General features: G+C 45.6%; 1 protein-coding gene across 3 annotated transcripts in view; it reads left to right on the top strand.

Annotated features, from left to right (window-relative positions):
• Nucleotides 1-14,106, top strand: part of LOC137383266 (cytochrome P450 3A21-like) — a 79,767-nt gene that overhangs the window by 28,617 nt on the left and 37,044 nt on the right. For all 3 annotated transcript variants that reach the window (XR_010977371.1, XM_068055806.1, XM_068055807.1), the window contains 2 exons: nt 5,369-5,482; nt 10,665-10,753. Coding sequence is in view for 2 of the 3 variants with exons in the window: in XM_068055806.1 (XP_067911907.1) it covers nt 5,369-5,482; nt 10,665-10,753 (203 nt within the window). In the remaining variant the exon portion in view is untranslated. The remainder of the gene's footprint in view (nt 1-5,368; nt 5,483-10,664; nt 10,754-14,106) is intronic.

Below are 14,106 nucleotides of genomic sequence, written 5' to 3' on the forward strand. Positions count from 1 at the left end.
GTGTCCTCCCATTACATCATTGGCCTGACAGAATTGCCAATGTATGGAATAACATTATTGCCATGCCCATATTCGTCATGAGCCTCTCCACGGATGCAGTCACATTGACAGTGGCTCAGTCAGCTGCTGCCAGTAATGGTGGAGACAAAGATGTTGCAGATGCAGACGGTTGCACGACAGGTCAACGAAGGTGCTGTGTGGCTTGCAGAACACATGATGGACTTCATGGTCTGGAGAAGCATTGATCAATAAGGTGTTGCCGTGCATCCCTTGCTCGCTGATCGACCTGCATGTGCTGCCTGGATGCTGTCCGTCCACCCATGCGCATTTCCTGCTGCAAGCCCTCTGCGTCCTCATTATCCACGGAGGAATCCTGCAAGGCCTCCCTGGTATTTAGTGCAAAGTTGTGCAGAGCACAGCAAACTGCAACAATGCTAGCTACCCTTTCTGGTTCATACTGCAGGGCACCACCCGATCTGTCCAGGCAGTGCAAGTGCATTTTCAGCATGCCGATTGCCTGCTCAGTGGTGGCCCTTGTCACACCATGGCTGGCGTTGTATCTCTCCTCTGCATTACTGGTGGGGTTTCTCACTGGTGTCAGGAGCCATGTCTGCGAGGAGTAGCCCTTGTCCCCAAGAATCCACCCCTTGATCTGAGCCAGTTCAGTGAACGGTAGCGGCACCTGTAACTGGCGCAGGATGAAGGTGTCATGGCGGCTGCCTGGAAGGCGGGCACAGACTTGCATAAAGCACTTGCGGTGATCACCTACTAACTGCACGTTGAGTGAGTGGAAGCCCTTTCGGTTGAGGTATGCAGCTGGTCACCCGGCGGAAGCCTTGATGGTCACATGGGTGCAGTCTATGACTCTTTGCACCTGTGGGAATCCTGTGATGGAGCCAAATCCGACTCTTGGCATCCGTCCTGAAGTGAACATAGTCACCAGCCCACCGGTACAGGGCATCGGTGACCTCCCAGATACAGCGGTGTACTGCTGACTGTGAAACCCCACATGAGTGGGTCCCTGAAATGACACTGAGGCACAGAAGTTAAGCGCCTCTGTCACTTTGAGGGCCACAGGCATAGGGTATTCACCAAAGCCCATTGGTTACAGGTCATCGTTCAGCAGGGCATAGAGGTGTGTCATTGCTTCACGCGACATCTGCAGTCGACTCTGACACTGGCACTCAGACATCTGCAGGGACGTCATGCGGGACCTGTAGATGCGTGGTTTTCTGTAGTGCCGAGTTTGCCTTGCGGGAAGCTGCTGCTCACAACTGGGGGCTTCCATGTGGGCTGCGCTTGCCTCTTGGTTCTGCCTCTGGCGGATATGGCTTCTCACAGAACGTGGATCAATGAAGACAGGGTGGACCATCTCCATCTCAAAGTTGCAGTTAAAGCCGGTTCCTTCAGTACTTCAAAGGCACCTAACAGGGCAAAAAATGATGTTGATTGGTACTTCAGGTGCGTTCATGTAACAACTACATGGTATGGCATTGCCTGCCTTAGCTTTCACTAAGAGTGGGGCAGCATGACCACATTCAGATTGTTGCAGTTGCATGGATTGGCCCAGCAGCGACATTACCTTTAACCACCTACTATTTGTGGCCCCCCTACCCCACACACAGGGTTCCTGGAGTGCCATTGTTCCTTCACTCCAACAAACATTCAAGGGTGCAGAGTGGCCCCCTTTACAGAGGAAGGTTACGCAGTGCTTCCATACACACATGCAGAGTTGTGCTCCCTTTAATACCCTCCTCCTTCCACCTCGAAACACACATGCAGAGTTGTGCCCCATTGAATGCCTTCTCCCACCCACTTCCGTACATGAATGCAGAGTTCAGACCCCTCTTGCAACACTCACCTTCACAGACTCCGAGCACTGCAACCTCTGTTCCGCTGGCTTTTATCAGTCAGGACCAGGAAGGTGCATGAGAGACGCCTGTTCAGCTCCATATTCTGAACTCTTTTTAACTCGCAGCGGGGATGCATAATGTGGCATGGTAAGTATCTCTCTATGTTTTTAAATGGCAGTCCCATTGCCAAGCGGCGGAGGGGACCGCCTCGAGGCCTCGCCACCGCCGGCAATATCGGGCCGGGCCTTCCCGGCATCAGGGTGTGTGGCGGCCTTCTCCCAGAAGCACTTTCCAGCCCCCTTCCGCCAGGACCCCTAGCGGGGTCTGTAAAATTCAGCCTATTCTGTGCAGCCAATGTCCAAGGAAATGGTGACGAGTGTACTATATTGGTAAGTATGCTGTTAATATTAAATGAGGATAGTAGACCTTGGGTCAAAGTAACAGGAGTTTATTTACTGGGGTCTTGGCTCTAAGGCATCTACATTAACACTGAGCAACACGAGATTCAGACTCGTGATATCACATCCTGTAATGATGCTTAAGGTATATATAATCTACCCAGCAACAGCTTATGTACATTATAGTACAATGAGGTGGAGCTTGCATGGGAGTTGGGGGAGGGGGTTCAGGGTTGATGGCAGGGTGGTGGCGGGGGGGGAAAGTGGAGATTACGTTTTTAAAATGGAAACTATGCACTTAATTGGTATTCATTTAGGAACAAGTTATTGAAACTGGAACACACCAAACTTAAACCCACAGTGGGAGGATGACACAGTTCAATGTGTACACCTGACCTCACTACACAGCCAGTTATCCAGCCTAATCCCACTTACTAGCTCTTGGTCTGTAACCTTGTAGGTTACAACACTTCAAACGAATATCCAAGTATTTTTTACATGTGATGAGGGTTTCTGTCTCTACCACTCTTTTCAGGTAGTGAGTTCCAGATCCTCTACCACGGTCTGGGTGAAATCATTTCTCTTCAACTCCCCTCTATTCCTTCTGCCAATTACTTTAAGACTATTTCCCCCAGTTATTCACCTCTCTGTTAAAGGAAATAGGTCATTGCTGTATACTTTATCTCGGCCCCTCAATTGTAAAGCCTCAATTAAATCTCGCCTCAGCCTCCTCTGTTCCAAAGAAAACAACTCCAGATTATCCAATCTTTCCGCCTAGCTAAAAGTCTATGGTCCTGACAACATTCTCGTACATTTCCTCCATACCCTCTCTAGTGTGATCACATCCTTCCTGTAATGTCCAATGGCAGCAAGGCACAAAGGGGTAGAAATTAGTTTAGGAAGATGGGAATATAGGAACACTCAGGGATTGGTCATAGGGGACTTAGAAAATCATGATATGATTAAGAGACAACACAGATTTATGAAAGGGAAATTGTGTTTGACAAATCTGTTAGTTTTTTGAAGATATAACTAATAAAATGGATAACGGGGAACCAGTGGATGTAGTGTATTTGGATTTTCAAAAGCATTCAATATGTTGCTAGACAAGAAATTATCACCCAAAATTAGGACTCATGCCATTGGGGGTAATATGTAAGCATGGATTGAGGATCTGTTAATGGACAGAAAATGACAAATAAGAATAAACAGGGCAGTTTTTGGTTGGCAGGCTGTAACTAATGGAGTACCACAAGTATCAGTACTTGGGCTTCGGCTATTTACAATCTATATTAATGATATAGATGAAGGGATTGAGTGTAATGTATCCAAACTGGATGATGATCCAAAGTTAGGTCGGTGGGAAAGTAAGCAGTGAGGAACATACAAAGAGGCTGCAGTGGATATAGACAGGTTAGGTGATTAGACAAGAACATGGCAGATGGAATACAATGTGATGAAGTGTGAGGCTATCCAATGTGGTAGGAAAAGTAAAAAATCAGGATATTTTTTGAATGGTGAAGAGATTGGGAAATGTTTGCATTCAGAGGGACCTGGGTGGTCTTGTACATGAAACACAGAAAGTTAACATGCAGGTACAGCAAGGAAAGCAAATATTACGTTTACTTGCATTACAAAGGGATTAAAGAATAATAATAAAGAAGTCTCAGTCTCATTGGACATGGCATTGGCGAGGCCACACCTGGAGTACTAACTGCAGTTTTGATCTCCTTCCCTAAGGAGGGACATATTTAGACTGGAGGGAGTGCAACAAAAGTTCACTAGACTGGTTCCTGGGAAGAGGGTATTGCCTACTGAGGAGAGACCAGGCCTGTATTCCCTGGAGTTTAGAAGAATGAGAGGTGATCTAATTGAAACATAAAAAATTCTTAAGGGGGTGAGAAAATGTTTTCCCTGGCTGGGGAATCTAGAACACGGGGTCACCGTCTCGGAATAAGGGGTCGACCCATTCAGGCCTGAGATGAGGAGAAATCTCTTCATTTAAAGGGTTGGGAATCTTTGGAATTCTCTGCCCCAGAGTGCTGTGGATGTTTTGTTGTTGAATATCTTCAAGACAGAGATCAATAGATTTTTGGGAATTAAGGGATAGAGGGATCGTGCAGGAAGGCGGAATTGAGGTAGAAGATCACTCATGGTCTTGTTGAATGGTGGAACACACTTGAAAGACCAAATGAGCTTCTCCAGCTCCTATTTCTTATGTTCTTGAGCCTGCTTCACCATTCAATTACATCATGGCTCATCTGTATCTCAAATCAATTTATCTGCCTTGGCTCTATGATTCCTTACTACCTTTACTTAAATATTAGTCTCAGTCTTGTAATTGTCCCAGCTTCCACAGTATTTTAGAGGAGAGAATTCCAGATTTCTGCTCGGCTCGTTTAGGATCTGAAATAGACAGTGTAATTAGAGGCCAGATACTTGTCCCAAGCTGGGTCCCAGGCTACATTGGAATAATTCCGCCAAGCTGCTGATGCTGGTTTGTCAAATACCAACATGGGTCACCTGCGATTCCAGCAGTGACTCTTGGGTAGTTTGGAGGGGTCAAGCGGGTGAACAGGGGAAGGTGGGCAGGCAGTGTTGCTGTGGAGCCAGAAGGTGCACTCCTTCTCCCTCTGGATCTACATTAATGTAAGTTGCAACAAAGAAAAATACCAATTGTTGCCAGTCTCTGGACAGTCCAGTTCAGGATCTCTGCTTCGTCCACATATGGAACCAAAGAACTGAGGCCTAGTAGACGTGAATCAGTACTGGCAACTTTCCAGAATTAGGCCCCTGCTATTTTATGCACTGCCTGTTTGAAGTGACCACCAAGGAGGCCTGAGGATTTCCTTGTCCAATATGGCGTTGGACGCATTTCAGGGGCCCTTGGGGTGTGGGGAACAACACTGAGATCTTGCCACATGTAGCCCTTGTCCTGTGCTCCAAAAAAGGCACAGTGGGATCCAATTGTTCTCCCTCCCCCAAACATCCTATCCCTCCCCATGGAGCCTGACTGCACTGTGCATTTTTAACAGAAATCAGTTTATGAATTAATATGTCATTGAACCTGATATGCAATTTAAAACTAGATCATAAATCTTCCTACTTTTTCTGCAGAACATGGGTATGGATGGGCCACTGGAGGAATCTATTCTGATTGTGGAAGATGACCATTGGAAGAGAATCCGAAGTGTGCTTTCACCAAACTTCACCAGTGGGAGACTGAAAGAGGTAAAGACCCCCAAACCCACTCCCCAATAGATCAAATCCTTTTTCTGTGTTTGTACTTGTGATGTGTAAGATTAGATATTTAGACATGTGAGTTGCAAAATCATTCAATAATAATTGACTTCTTATGATGTTGAAGGAGCAGCTGCTGATCTACTCGGAGGAACGATAATATAAGAGGTTAAAATACAAAGTGATTAAAATGTTGACATACAACCTGTTCACATCGACAAGGGACCAAGGTGATCAGACTCTGTGTTACCATCACATGAGCATGTCCAGTATCACTTTGAGAACATTCTGATAATCTCGGCTTTACATTTTACTTGTATACATTAAAAAGACACCTTACTCCTAACTAAGATTGTTCCCTTGAAAGGCCTCCCATTAATCATAGTCTTTGTCTTAGTCTAACAGTCATCTGTTCGCCTAACTCATCAAAGATAACACAGTACCTGACTCTGCTGGCCTCTATAAAACCATTCTAAAAAACATATGGTAATGTAAATGCCTCCTTACTTAGAATGCTACAAAGGCAGGCTTGACTGGACACAGTTTCAATTTTTACCTGGCTAATTGTTAAGTTTTTATATATCTATATTTTCATAGTAAGTCTTTTTATAAAATTGAAACCTTCCTCTTGCATGCAGTGTGAATTGGTGGTGAGGTTCAGCTGGGGCAGCTAGTTATTAGATTAAATGCAAAATACTGCAGATGCTGCAAATCTGAAATAAAAACAAAGTGCTGGAAATACTCAGCAGGTCTGGCAGCATCTGTGGAGAGAGAAGCAGAGTTAACGTTTCATGTCAGTGACCTGTCATCAAAACTGGCAAAGGATAGAAAAATAATAGCTTTTAAGCAAATAAAGCGGGGGTGGGGGAAAAGAGAACAAAAGGAAAGGTGTTGGTCGGACAGAGTGTCACAGAGAATAACTGACAAGAAGGTCATGGGGCAAAGGCAAAGAGTGTGCGAATGGTGTGGTGAAAGACAAAGCATTAGTGCAGAGAGGGGTTAAATGGCAGAATAATGAACAGCCCGAGGCAAAAGCACAACCATGCAAAAACAGTGGGCAGGGACATGATAAAAAAAAATTGAATAATGAAACAAACTAAAATAAAATAAAAATAAAAAAATTAAAAAGGGCCTGCTGTGAAATGATTGAACTCAATGTTCAGTTGGTCGGCTGTAGCTTGCCTATTCGGTAAATGAAGTGTTATTCCTCGAGCTTGCTTAGTTACTGGATTATTGACACAGATTGCCATCAGTCTCAGCTGATCCTATGGTCTGATTACTATTACCGAGACTTGCATTTGTATCGTCCAGTAAAGATGTTTTAGAGAGGGAAAAATTCAAAACAATCAGCTGCCAATCCTTGATGGGAGATGTACCTGAAAAATTGATCAAAAAGATGGTTTTCAAGAAAGCATTTAATGACAGAAACTTCCAGAGTGGAGGATTGAGGTTGATTAAAACTCTTTCCCAATGGATGAGTGAAGGGAAGGAGAGATATAAGGACAGAGTTGACCCATTGGCGGGGATGTAAGGTAGGCTGAGGTTGCAAAGTAATGTAGGGTGAGACCATGGAGGGATTTGAAGGCGTGGATAAGATTTTAGGTTCATATGTTGGTTATGTGGCCAGTGTAGATCATCAAGACTGGGTGATGGGTGTGGGATATGCATGGCTGAGTTTTGAAGGAGTGTGCAGATGGACTCGCAGATGAAGTGCATGAGTTCTTCACACTTAGACTGGGAAAGGGGTGTGAGTAAGCAGTTTCTGTTTGGAGATGAAGGAGCCATAGATTGCTTCTGCCTGCCAAGGTAATCCTGAAGTGATGGGAAAACTTTGGCTGAAAAGCATGAAATAGAGTAGAATGTAAAATGTTTCACTGCTCCAGAATCATTCTGGAGAACAAAGATAACTCCTGGATTTTATCTGCAATGTCAACCTTCTCCATAAACCCCTTCCCCTGCCTCTCCACCCTCATCTCCAAGTCTGAGGAGATCATGGCATTCTTTGTCACTAAGATTCAGACCATCCATTCAACTGCCTCTGCTTTATCTCCACCTCACCCCTCTCCATATACTAACCCTCAGCCCAAACTGTTTCTAATTTCCCTCCGTTCTCCCCTCATGTCCTCTCCAAGTTCATCTCCTACATGAGACCCACTTCCTGCTCCCTCGACCCATTTCCCACCACTTGCTGACCACCCAACTTCCTCTCCTACCCCCGATGCTCATTGAGATTGTAATTCACTCCTTTTTGAGTTATGCTTTTATCTCCACTCCCCTTTTCAAAACTCCCCTTTTCAAAACTGCTATCATCATGCACAACCCCCTTGCAAACTATCACTCTATGCCCAACATCCCAAGTCCTCCATTATGTATTTTTCTCCCAACTAAATTACTCTTTTATCTGCAACTTGATGTTTGCGTCTCCTCAATCAGGTGTAGTCCCCACCTCTCCTCTGTTGTCCAACTGAGTGGTACTACACTCATGCGGTTCCATTCTTAACCAATCCAATGGTAGCCAGAGCACTTGCAGCAATGGCTTGTCTGCTCATCAAATGCAACATTACCTCTGGAGTCCTCTGAACATGAACCATTGAGCAGAATTTTACAAACACCCCCCACCCCGCCACTGACGCAGGGGTCGTGGTGGGGAGGGCGGAAAATGCCTCTGGGAGAAGGCTGCCACGTACCCCGATACTGAGAGGGCCCGGCCCGATATTAATGGTGGCAGCGAGGCCTCCTGGCAGCCCACTGCCCACCCCCACTGCTCAGCAACAGGACCGCCATTAATATATTGAAATAAATTTAAATTACAAATTAATTGCTTTTACATTCCCGCCATCAGTCCTGATGACATATTCGTGCTGCTGGTCAGCACTCCCATGTCTTAGGATCCCCGTCCAGGAACCGAGGTGGAACACTGGTGGGGAGTGGGGAGAAGGTAATTGTCTCAGTGCGGGAAGAGGGGAGTGGTGTCAAAGTAATATCATTGGTGTAGGGGATGGTGGGAAGGGTTATAGTTTGAAGCCTTAGTAAATGGTGCAGCGCCTGCGCACAGGCAGCTGATGCCATTGTTGGCGATGGACAGCCCGCTCCCTTCATGTTAGCGGCAGGATCCGTCCTTCCCGGATATTTAAATGAGCCGCCGCACTGAATATCACAGCGGCTCCGTGATGTGCGGCTCGCACGGGCGGGCCAATGTTGTTTTCACATCCCGCCGATTTCAGCAGTGGTAGTATAAATCTCAGCCCATCATCTTCAGAACCCTGCCGCGCTCTGTAAACTTCAGCTCATCCAGAATTCCGCCGCCCATATACTGCATCACGTACCACTCCTGTTCCCATCTCTCCCAATGCCTTCAATGCAGATTTTTGCCCTGCATTTTTGCCCTTGTGCTTAAATCTCCCGCGGCCTCATTCCTCCCCATCTCTGAAAAGTCCTTACCTCGACCCCTGCCAAACTCTCTGTTTCTCTGACTCTGGCCTTTTGCGCACCTTCCCCATTTCATCCCCCTCACCTCACCATTGGCGGCCATGTTTTCAGCTGCCTTGGCTCCACACTGGAATTCACTGCCTTAGCTTCACTGCCTCTCCACATCCCCCTCCTCCTTTTAAATCCCATCTGTTTGACTGAGCCTTTGGCCGCCCCTCCAAATATTTCCTCCTTTGGTTTGGCATCCATTTATTTTTGATTCGACCTTGGGACTTTTCCTACATTTAAAGACACAACATAAATGCAAGTTATTTGCTCTTTTTTTTCTTGTAGATCTACTGAAAGAAGGCTTAAAAAAACTCAATATGTCCATTCATCCATGTTCCTTTAGCCATCGTGCTCTCACAAATGATTTGTATCCTGTGACTATCAGCATGTTGACCTCTATTCTGCAACACAAGGTTATGCAGGTGTAAAATATCTAATAATGTGACTGATTTTGACATAATTGATGTTAGATTAAGTTGATGCAGGGTGTGACTTCCATTTTCTTTTCCTGCTTTTAAAAAAAATGTTTTCTCTTGATGATGAGAGCAGGTTCTGTGAGTTAACAACAACAATTTGCATCTATATAGCATCTTTAACTATGAAAAATGTCCCAAGGTGCTTCAAAGTAGCATTAGATAAAACTTGATACTGGTTCTTATGACATGATATTAGGACAGGTGACCAAAAGTTTGGTCACAATAGGTTGTCAGGAGCCTTTTGAAGGAGGAGAGAGTGAGGTGGAGAGGTTTAGGGAAGGAATTCCAGCGCTTGGTTTGCGTGCTCACCAATGATGAGGCAACGAAAATCAAGGATGAACTAGAGGCTAGAATTGAAGAACGCAGAGATGTCGGAGGGTTGTAACACTGGAGGAGGTTGCGGAGTTAGACAGGGGAGACGTTATGGATGGATTTGAACAGGAGGATGAAAATTTTAAATTTGAGACACGAGATTGTGAGCTCATGCAGGTTGCGAGTGCAATGATGATGTATTCTAACCTGTGTAGCAGCTGAGATAATCAGCTGTGGTCAGATTCCCACTTAATGCCTTGGTTGCCTGCTCTCCATATTGTTATAGGTCTGGTCTGCCTGCTTCTGATTTCAGAGTGAAGTCGGCCATTTTCTAAGGGAGAAGATCTACTCCTGACCAAGAATTCATTGAGGTGGCCGATATGGATACAAACCTCAGTACAAGCAAGAGTTTTAAGAAGGAGTTCACTAAATTTCAGTGATTCCAGATCATTTGTGTCTCGAGTTGTCATTTCCCCCAGGATTACCCTGGAGTCTCCAGGAATTTGGGATAAATCTCCAGGAGCAGTGAGCAACCCAAGAGAAAAATCAGAGGGGCTTTTTTTTTTAAGGAATTCTTTGAGCACTTTGTTTACTCGTTGTAAATATTGGACATGAGCTAATATGCTGATTGGCGGTCAAAAATCATCCAATCTGGGAATGAAGGGTCTGTTCACTTTCTTATTGGATAGGAAGGTGGTGTATCAAGAGATGGGCATGACAAGTGACCAATGGCCAGAGTGTGGCTGAGGCGATTGTGGGGGTGCGGGGGGCAGGAGGTGCGAGGGGGTCAGGGGTGTTGGAGACAGGTGGTCATGGAATAAAATCTCCAGTCATACAGACGACCATATTTGGGTCCAGTCCAGCTTTGTGTACATCCCTTACTTTAGTTGCCCTTTTTTCCTCCCCAGATGTGTTCAATAATCAATCACTATGCAGAAAATCTTGTGAAAGTTGCAGAAAAGAAAGCAAAGCTGAATGAACCGGCCAACATGACGAAGTGAGTAATTTGTGTGTCTGATTACAGATCTGCAATCCTCCACAACAAACCTTTCCGAGCCCATCAAATCATTTTCACTTTTCTCCAACGATCTGCTAATTTACACTGTTCTAGGAGTGAAATTAACAAGACATTCACTGACTCTTCCGTGAACTGACTGATTGTTCTGTGTTAACCAGTTTTACCTGCTCATCAGCTGGTTGTGATGGGACATTATAACTTCTCATTGAAACTCATAAACATACAGCTTCCATACTGGAGAACCTCATGTACACTTATATTTTATCCTCGTAAGGAATTTATATCCTTCTATTTATCCCGCTTCTTCAGGTGATGCATGGAGATTGATCAAACGTGGGAGCGAGTGGCTGGGAGGAGGGAAGCAGTGTGGCCTGGAGCTAGTGTCTGGGGGGGAGCGAGCAACCGGAGAGCAGGGTGGTGCAAGCGGGGAAAAATCGGGTACGGGCGTGACGGGGAGCAGCTGGTTGGGAGGAGAAAGTGAATTGCGGAGGTGGGGGTGGGGGGGCGGGGAGAAGAGCGGCCAGTGGGGCGGGAGCTAGTAGCTGCGTTCGAGTGAAATCAGTCCTGGTCAGTCATAAAAACTACTCACAATAACTAATTGGCAGCACATTTTATACTCTGCCTGATTTTCTTTTCCATCGATCGGGGTGCCAATTCGAACTGAAGTTTAATCATAAAATTCCTTTTGTAGTTAATAGGATTACTGCAATATTAAATGAATCTGAGGATTACAGTTAGTATCCTATAACTACATAGAATATTACTGGGCTTCCATCGAACTTCTTGTAAGGTTTGCTGGAACGATCTAGCCATAAGCATTTCCTCTGATAAATTGAGCAGCACCATCGTTAATCCTGGCAGCTGCCTGAACTTCACAGAAATGGACGTTCCAGTTGAAGAGCCTGCATTTGTGCATGTGCAAGTACTGTGCCACCCAATGGTTGCATTGTCAGCAAATGCAGACTAAAACCCCAAATATATGCGAAGTTGGGAAACTGCTGTTGCCACTGTCAGCACCTGTCAGCTGTGAAACTGACTTGCGATCTTTTTTAAAAGCCTTTCTGGAAGAAGAAGACAATGGGAAATTTCTCATCTCCAGTCACGGACCCCTGGTGAGGATGAGGAACAGCCAGTAAAGTTTACTCTGTGGGCCAGATAGAAACCTTTGGCGGGCTGGAACCTGGCTGGCAGGCCATATGTTGGACAACCCTGGTGTAGAGGCAAAGGCAACAGAAGGAGAGCTCAGTCTCGTGCCAAGCTCCAAATTCATTGCTGTGGGGCGTAAAGGGCTGAAGCTGAGGCTTTTGCTGAGGACAGAATCGTTCAGAGACAGAGGGGAAGGTCAGAGGGTATTGTGGATACACAGCAAGAGGTAAAATGAGAAGAAGAGATGGGGTCAGATGGAAGTGAAGGGGAAGGAAGACCTGGAGGGGTATTGGTACCCATGAGTTGGAGCCTGTGATCCTTTGCACCTGAAAGGAAGAAAAAAGTTTTTGTTACTTTGTCTGATGAGATAAAGGATGAAATGAAACTGGACTGGAACAGTTTTGAGATAAAGTGAGTCAGTGCAGCTGAAAAGCGAGGTCATGACTGTGCATGTGGCAGTGCACGGCGTTGAGTGTGGATCTCAGAACATAGTGAGAACAGCAGTTTGAGGAATTCTGAATGTCTAGGAGATAATCCTGGGTGGATCCAAAACATGAAGGATGGAATTTTAGTTGGAATCCACGTGGAATAAGTCCAAGCCGGAGACAGTAGAGGGTGGGAAAAAGAACAAAAGGGAAAGTCTGTGATAGAGTGGAGGATAAAAGAGATTAAATCCCCGGGCCCTCGACCATGTCCATTCCATTTCCCACATTACTGCTGTCACTCCTTCCCTTCCCTCCCAGAACCATGATCGGGTTCCCCTTGACCTCCCACCAGCCTCCCACCAGCCTCTGTATTCAATGGATCATCCTCCACCATTTCGCCACCTCCTGCGTGTTACCCCCTCCTCAGTTACCCCCAATACCCTCTCCCCTTCCAAGGCACCTTTCCATGCAAGCACCTGCCCTTTTACCTCCTCACTTTTCACCATCGAAGGCTCCAAACACTCCTTCCAGTTAGAGTGATTTACATGTACTTTTTGTCAATTTGTTATACTGTTTTCGCTGCTTACCGTGCAATTGGCTGTACACTGGGGAAAATGCAGATTGGTTAACCGCTTTGTGGAACACCTCCCGATCTATGAGTCTGTCATTATCAATGTCCACCTTGCTCTCACGCTGACCTCACTGTCTTTGGCTCATGCAATGTTCCAGTGAAGCTCAATGTAAGCTTCAGGAACAGCACCTTTATCAGCACGTTAACTCTGTTTCTCTCTCCACAGATGCTCCCAGACCTGCTGAGTATTTCCAGCCTTTACTGTCTTTATTTCAGAGGACAGGGTTTTATATGATCTCCCCTCCTTTAAGACTCATCAGTTGATTCTCACTGTCTGGGCCTTGTTGCCGGCCTTGTTGCAGTTCATGTATTCTGATTTCAATCCAAATAATGTCAGCATATATAAAAAGGACATTGTAGTATGAAGGTTTGAAAGGGTTCATGTCTGGGACAGTGTGAGTAACACATCCCATTATGATGATGTAAGAGATCCCATGAGAGAAGAAGCAGCATGGCATCAGTGGAGTTAGACACACTTACATAAATGTGTATATAGTTCTTTAATATGTAATAAGCTAGTTATTGTTAAAACTTACCGAAAACTCAGTCATCTCTCCTGGCTAGACCAAACATACAATATGGTGAACAGCAGTGGTTCTTATTATGCAAAACCGAGAAAATTTGAAAAGCTACTTTGAAGAAGTTTGGAAAGTCAGACCTGGAAAAAGCTCCACCAAAACTGCAGAACTTATGAAAAGGCTGTGAGGAGCTTCAGAACTGCTCTATGGACAAAGTGCAGGCATGGGGAGAGTCAGGGAGTCGGCTTGCAGAGGCATTCAGGCTGCACAACAGAGGCATGGTAGTCTGTGAAAAAAGAAATTCCGGTCCAGCCATCGCAGGTTTCGAGTCAGCGAACCAAGCAACGGACCGGGATCAAGTGAGCAACCCTTAAAAACGGGTAGAAAATTATTTTTAGTGGTGCACGAGGCAGGCAGCATGGGGAAAGCCAAATCGCTAGCAAGGGTGGATCTGAGGTCAGCGCCATTACACGCGAGGCAGCACAAGAGAAAAAAAAAAGCGGCTACAAATACTCGATACTGCAGGGAAAGGGAGTGAGGAGATTATTGAAATAATGCTGCAAAGCTACGTCAAGAGAAAATTACCGAGTCTAGCAGAGAGATTTCCCAGGG

The sequence above is a fragment of the Heterodontus francisci genome, chromosome 24 (genome assembly GCF_036365525.1).
Source record: "Heterodontus francisci isolate sHetFra1 chromosome 24, sHetFra1.hap1, whole genome shotgun sequence".
Taxonomy (NCBI): Eukaryota; Metazoa; Chordata; class Chondrichthyes; order Heterodontiformes; family Heterodontidae; genus Heterodontus; species Heterodontus francisci.